The 7,500-nt window shown below is 46.9% G+C and overlaps 1 protein-coding gene across 1 annotated transcript; it reads right to left on the bottom strand.

The window, feature by feature from the left end:
• Nucleotides 1-3,862: 3,862 nt before the first annotated feature.
• slc35d3 (solute carrier family 35 member D3) lies at nucleotides 3,863-6,072 on the bottom strand (the record flags this gene model as incomplete). The annotated part of the gene is made up of 2 exons (XM_083697660.1): nucleotides 3,863-4,770; nucleotides 5,637-6,072. 2 exons carry the CDS (start codon nucleotides 6,070-6,072, stop codon nucleotides 3,863-3,865), a joined length of 1,344 nt encoding a protein of 447 aa, XP_083553786.1.
• Between the last annotated feature and the right edge of the window lie 1,428 nt (nucleotides 6,073-7,500).

The raw sequence follows: 7,500 nt of genomic DNA, 5'->3' as shown, positions 1-7,500 counted from the left end.
GGCAGCTCTGCTGGACCCAGGGGACGGACGGCAGCTCTGCTGGACCCAGGGGACGGACGGCAGCTCTGCTGGACCCAGGGGACGGACGGCAGCTCTGCTGCCTGACTACACCAAGTAAAAGAGTCCTTAAACACACAAGTTGTCACTGCCCTTCATTTCCTTACAAATGGCCACCCAGAGAAGGAACGGCCAGAAGACGGTAACAGGATTTGAGATTTGTGGAATGACATGATTTGATTCCAAAGCACTGGAATTCAAGAAGAGTAACTGGATCAACTGGATCAACTGGATTCTGGATTCATAGTGGCCTAAAGTAACTGGTCAGCTCGGCCCCCGATAGTAGAAACATTTGGTTGTTGTCTATTTCTAAAGCAACAGGAATACAAGGAGGTTTAAAGCAGCAGCCTTAATAATACATGATGTTTTGAGATTTGGGCTCTCATGTCAAATAGTTTCCAATCCTAAATGGATGTGTAAATGGATGTGTAAATGGATGTGTAAATGGATGTGTAAATGTTTTACCTTACAGTAGTTGGGATAGGAGAGACAGTATGAAGTCAGTAACTGAATATAAATCGTTTTAAGGTAACAGACCTAAAGTATTTGGTTCATGATTTTGAGCCCAAGGTCAGGGCCAGTAGGTGGTATCCATTCCATGCATTACAATGAGCCCGTCCTCCGATTTCTACCTCCACCGGCCTCCCCTGGTGTATCCATACAGGCTAGTGTAGACAGAGCTGTGCGTCAGAGCTGTGCGTCTGCTGATGAAGGACATTTACTTCAGTTACTCACTCACTGACTTTACTTAGTGACTTTAAATGCCGTGACGATGTTATAAATGTCACATTTGTTTCCTCACCAGCGGTGAAGTCAGTACGGTTTCTCTGCTGAGCTCTGCTCTGATAATGAACCCAGAGAGAAGCGACCTCATTCTCTACTACTATCCAATCTAATGTTGACATCAGTGATACAGATGAACTCTGCTGGTAACGATCTCCACAGAAACACAATTACCTCCTGGGTTTCTGAGCGGCCCGGTGCGTCTCTCACCAGGGCCTCATTGAGTCCTTGTTAAGTGAACCTTATCCCTGCTATCTGTTGGTAATTCAAAGAGATCGCTCAGTAGAGGGACCACACAGCAGAAACAATTCCCCTGGGAGTCATGGTTACGGACACTTTGTAAAGAAGAGGCCGGTTTGACAGTGCAGGAGGTTTTTAGTTTTTTAGTTTTTATAAAAAAAATAGTTTGAATTGACTTTGCATTGTACATGCAGATGGAGGAGTCTGGGATTGCTGGTCACGCCAAATATAACAATTTTATGAATCATACAGAATCTGAACAGGCATTTTACTTTACGTGCAGAGAAATAAATCCAATAATGCAAATGAATACAAAACTGGTATATTCTATATGAATAGAATCTAGATTCTGTGTATTCTGTAACATGTCACCGTATCTTACCCAACACAACGTCAGAGAGGACTTTCACCATCATCTTCTATTCAACAGGCCGTTGTTAACCCTTGACATGGACGTAGGTTTTATTGGTAATGTGGGTGCAGGAAGGTGTGTGAGTCCTTCTGTAAGTGCATTTAGTGCAATTTTACATTGCTTCAGGTTTTCTTGCAAAATACTGAACCCCATCACCGGGGTGTGGGGGGGGGGGGGGGGGGGGGGGGGGCTATGTATTTTGCAAGAAAACCTGAAGCAATGTAAAATTGCACTAAATGCAATCCACATATTGTACAGTGCCCTGCGTAAGTAATGGGACAGTGAAGCATTTTTCCCTTCTTTTGGATCTATAGTCTGTGTCCAAAGTGAAAGCAAGACCAACACCATCAAATAAACGCTCAAAACTTTACTTTAATCTCACAGTAATTGTTTGATTTCAAATCCAAATTTTTGGATTATAGATGAAGAAGAAAATTCTTCACTGTCCCATTACTTATGCAGGGCACTGTATGTGTGTGTGTGTGTGTGTGTGTGTGTGTATCTGTATGACGGGTATGTGTGTGTGTGTGTGTCTGTGACGTGTATGTGTGTGTGTGTGTGTGTGTGTGTGTGTGTGTGTGTGTGTGTGTGTGTGTGTCTGTGACGTGTATCATTTCCATCATGGCTGCTGCTGCCTTCATGTCAGTGATAAACCTCTCCAGTTCTTAGAACAGGAACAAACAGGTGATTGTGATTCCCATACAACAAACCTACGTCCATGACCCTTCATAAAGCCTACAGATGCTTCATTAATCATTCATAACAAAATTCAATAGGTTCATGATTTGTGAAGCATCAATGTAGGCCTTGTGTAGGGTTTATGAAGGCTACATAAAGCCTTAATAGCTAGCCTTCATTCAAAGTGGGACGACCCCTAATTCAAACTGTTGGTTAACCCATTCACCCATAACCATTAAACATTAATCAATTATTCATATTTTCATCAATATGACTGATAAATCAATATAAAACATTTAAACAGAATCTCTAAATGTTTTCTATAAATAGTCAGCGTATTAACTACTCCTTACTTATAAACAATCTGTCTTCTTAAAAATACTCCTGTTGATTCCTCAAGAGCGTGTTTGAGAGAAATAAAACATTGACTACTGATCTCAAAACATTCATCAGTGCTCATATCCAACCAGACTTACAAACAAATAACCCCACAAACAAACAAACAAACAAACAAACAAACAAACAAACAAACTGAAAAACAGACACAACATGCATCCTGCAGAGACAAGAGAGATGCTAAGTGGGATCCTTGGGACGACCCAACCCTAATCCCTAACCCTAATCCCTAACCCAACTTTAACCCCAACCCTAATCCCTAACCCAACTTTAACCCCAACCCTAATCCCTAACCCAACCTTAACCCCAACCCTAATCCCTAACCCAACCTTAACCCCAACCCTAATCCCTAACCCAACTTTAACCCCAACCCTAATCCCTAACCCAACCTTAACCCCAACCCTAAACCCTAACCCAACCTTAACCTTAACCCCAACCCTAAACCCTAACCCAACCTTAACCCCAACCCTAATCCCTAACCCAACCTTAACCCCAACCCTAATCCCTAACCCAACCTTAACCCCAACCCTAAACCCTAACCCAACCTTAACCCCAACCCTAATCCCTAACCCAACCTTAACCCCAACCCTAAACCCTAACCCTAAACCCTAACCCAACCTTAACCCCAACCCTAATCCCTAACCCAACCTTAACCCCAACCCTAAACCCTAACCCAACCTTAACCCCAACCCTAATCCCTAACCCAACCTTAACCCCAACCCTAATCCCTAACCCAACCTTAACCCCAACCCTAAACCCTAACCCAACCTTAACCCCAACCCTAATCCCTAACCCAACCTTAACCTTAACCCCAACCCTAATCCCTAACCCAACCTTAACCCCAACCCTAATCCCTAACCCAACCTTAACCCCAACCCTAAACCCTAACCCAACCTTAACCCCAACCCTAAACCCTAACCCAACCTTAACCCCAACCTTAACCCCAACCCTAATCCCTAACCCAACCTTAACCCCAACCCTAATCCCTAACCCAACCTTAACCCCAACCTTAACCCCAACCCTAAACCCAACCTTAACCCCAACCCTAAACCCTAACCCAACCTTAACCCCAACCTTAACCCCAACCCTAAACCCTAACCCAACCTTAACCCCAACCCTAAACCCTAACGCGGTGAACCCAAACCTTACTTAAGATTAATCCTAACCCTTACCCTAACCATAACCATAACCATAACCCTAAACTTAACCGTTTTAAATTTCAACTTCAATGGGGGTGATCTAAGAATATGGCTGTCCCAGGCGTCCCATTTAGCATCTACCCAGACAGTCTCCCCATCAAGGGCTCTGCACCTCCATGTTCTCTATCAGAGTGTCTTTCTTCATGAACTGGAGGTTCCTGACGGACCTCCACACCCCCAGGTAACTGTCAGTGGCGGCCTGGCCGGAGGCCCCGATCCCTGGGGAGGCTGAGGTCTGGTTCTGCTCGTGGAAGGCCTCTCTCTGGAGCTCCACGGGGTCCATGATCTCCTGAGACAGAGGAGGACGAACGTAGTCAGAGGTGACGCGCTCCCGGTCCCGGTCCTGGTCCTGGTTGTCTTCCTGCTCCGTGGGGGTGTCCACCACCCCTCCATTAGGCATAGTGTCCAGCTCCCCCCCTCCAACCCCCCCTCCGCCTCCACCAGGGGGCTTCTTCTCCTGGTACGGCTCCCCAGCCATGCTCTGGTCCTTGCTGGCCTCCTCCATGTCCTGGTAGTGGCTCTTCCGCTTGGTCTCGAAGAACTTGACCACGCAGTAGGTGACCGAGCCCACCGTGTTGACCACCACGCCCGCAATGAACAGTTTGGTGGGCTCCACGTCGTTAAACGCCACCATGCCCACCGTGATGGTGGCGATGGACTTGACCACGCCCACGAAGCTGGTGGTGACGGCCGAGTTGATGTAGGTGCAGTGGAGGGTGGTGAAGTTCATGGCGCAGCCGATGGCGATGCAGGCGGTGAAGATGCCGCTGATGAACGGGTTGCTCCAGCCGCTGTAGGACCACATGTTGATGCCGTCCAGGCTGACCAATGAGCAGACGAAGAGGACGGGCGTGGCCATGATGGCGATGCAGTACTGGGCGGTGAGAGGACCATACTCGCAGTCGCTGCTGGTCTTCTGGATGATGACCAGGTAGGTGGCATGGATGACCACCGCCAGGACGCCCGTCACGTAGCCGAACGGGTCACCGGTCAGGTCGCCCGCCCCTGGAGGGAGGGGGGGGGGGGAGGGGGAGAGGAGGAGGTAGGAGGGAGGGGGAAGGAAGGGGGGGGGGGGAGGGGGGAGGGAGGGGGGTAGGGACAGGGAAAGAGAGAGAGGGGGAGAGAGGAGAGAGAGAGAGAGAGAGAGAGAGAGAGAGAAGGAGAGGGAGAGAGAGAGACAGGGAGAGAGAGAGAGAGAGAAGGAGAGGGAGGAAAGAAAGAGGGGTACACACACAAATCAAATCAGACTTTCTAACACGTTTCATCCACCAATACACTTTAAAGGGAACAAATAAATCAAATAAAAAAAACTGGGAGAAATTAAACACATAACAAGACCAAACCAAAGGGACATAATCAAAGAGTTACAGCCAGAGGAGTTAAAACTGTTAAAACAAGAGTTCCTCCAGAACTTAGCAAATGTGCTTCTGGATGGTATTGAGACAAGGGACACGCTACAAGTCTAGTAGAACTACATTTCCCCACAAATACAAAATAGAATAAAAAATAGAACAGAATAGAATAGAATAATAAGAATAGAATAGAATAGAATAGAATAGAATAGAAGTTTAGACTGCTCAAGGGGAGAGGACTTGGTGCTGAACTTTTCACCGAAGCAGCGGCAACACTCCGCGCTGTTGCATCCAGATACATTCCAACTGGGATGTGTCAAGATAGAAAACACCTACGTAGAAACTGAATCAACATTTTCAGAAAGAGCATTCATGTATTTTCAATAAGATCGATGGAAATGCTGCTTGCTTGTGCATACACCCTAAAACAGTACATGCGTAATATACTCTAATTAGAATCTAATTTCTTTGAAAGTATGTCTTCTTCACAACAACGCATAAAACAGTGAGAACGTCTACCTGCCAGAGCAGCTCCTCCGGTCGTGATGCACACCGCGGTGATCACCCCCACCGACGGTATCCCGTTCCTCAGCACGCACACGCCTATCCCGAGAGTGACCAACGGTAGACACCGTTTAAACACCACGTACATCGGTAGACTCAGTCCCCGCAGCGACCACAGCGTGAGAGTCGACTGTAACGTGGACAGGATACACACACCCCCGAAGACTTTGGCGAGCTGCAGGCTGAACGGAGGTATGTCCACTTTACCCAGTCTCCGGAGGGTCTCCAGTGTGATGGCCGCCACGCTGCTGGTCATGAACTGGATGAGAGTGAGGTAGTTGAAGCTGTAAGTCGTGATGAGAAATTTTAACAAAATGTTCAAGGAGCCGGAGAAAACCCCGTGCGCCACGGCCACCGAGATGCCCAGCAAACGGCCTTTACAAAGTTCCATGGTTTCGCCTTTAAAAACTCTCTTTTACGCAGGGGATATGACGGCCCAGTGAATCCGCGCGCTCGGTCCGGTGGAATAGAACGGGGAATACAGTCGTTCTCGTCCTCGAGCCCAAGTTATTAATGTCTGGGGAAATCGGTTGGCACGGGACGTTTCAATAAACGGAGGTCCGGTGAAAGCGAATGGAGGCAGGTTCCAAAACCAGTCGAAGAAAAAATATATATATTTATGCTGCTGACGCGCGCGTTTGATTATGCGTTTCTCATCAATTAAATTACCTCCTCAGTTCAGAAGGTTCGAGTTTTGTTTATCTAGGTTCACATACTGTTGGCTTCCCCAGAGAGAGACAAAGAGACAGAGAGAGAGAGAGAGAGAGTGAGTCAGAAAGAGAGAGAGAGAAAGTCAGAAAGAGGGAACGAGAGAGAGAGGAGGGGAGAGCGACAGTACAGCCAGCTCACCAGTCTCCTATGCTCTACGGCGCAGAGGGTCTGAAGCGCTCAAGTTTCCTACATTACCGGAATATGACATTTGCCGCAACATCGGCTGGCGTTTACATACTCAGGAAAATACGTAGCAACCGACCACTTTTAACGGACTTTCTTTGTTTGTTTTCTTTACATATTGCAGTGCCACGGCTGGACCAATCGAAACGCTTTGTGCGCGCCTATGAGTCCGCTCTGTTCTCCTGCGTATACGGTATACTGCCGGGCACTCTCGCGGACCGGTTAATTATTATTTTTTTCCAAGCAACGTAAAGCTCTGGGGGGGGGAATCCTCGAGGACACACACACACACACACACACACACACACACACACACACACACACACACACACACACACACACACACACACACTCTCTCTCTCTCTCTCTGTTATCTCACCCGCACATTACCGGCTTCGGTTATCTATCCGGGAGAATGCACTCCTCTCTGACCACTACGCCGAAGCACAGCGAGGGAATTAGGGATGATTAAAATACAATAGCCATGGAAAATATAATTTTCAACAGTTTAATTGAAACGTTTCATCACAAAATACGTTTTTTTCAACCAGCCAAGAGGAAAGCGGGGTCTGCTTATCAAATATTAACCGTTCGTTTTCCCATTTCGGCGATAAGGATGCTATTAACGCATCCCACGTGCTTGGCATTGAAGTGCGCTAAACAATCTGTCTTAACAATTCATAATTAAGACAAACGTAACAAGAATCATTAACGAATAAACTATACAATAAAATAGAATACACAAGTCACGAATTTTCTTTGCAAAAAAGGCGATATATACTTCAGTCCTGTGTCAGCTCTCTCTGGTGACTCTCCTTCATAAAGACCTTCACACAGAGGCCGCTGCAGTCAGTCCGTTTTACTATGAAAATTACTCACACAGAAACAGTCTTCCCCAGAGTACATTTGGTTCTGGACTCTCCGT

This window comes from Argentina silus, assembly GCF_951799395.1.
Source record: "Argentina silus genome assembly, contig: scaffold_210, whole genome shotgun sequence".
NCBI lineage: Eukaryota > Metazoa > Chordata > Actinopteri > Argentiniformes > Argentinidae > Argentina > Argentina silus.
Note: the sequence above shows the minus strand (reverse complement) of the source record. Positions and strands in the feature narration are given on the sequence as shown.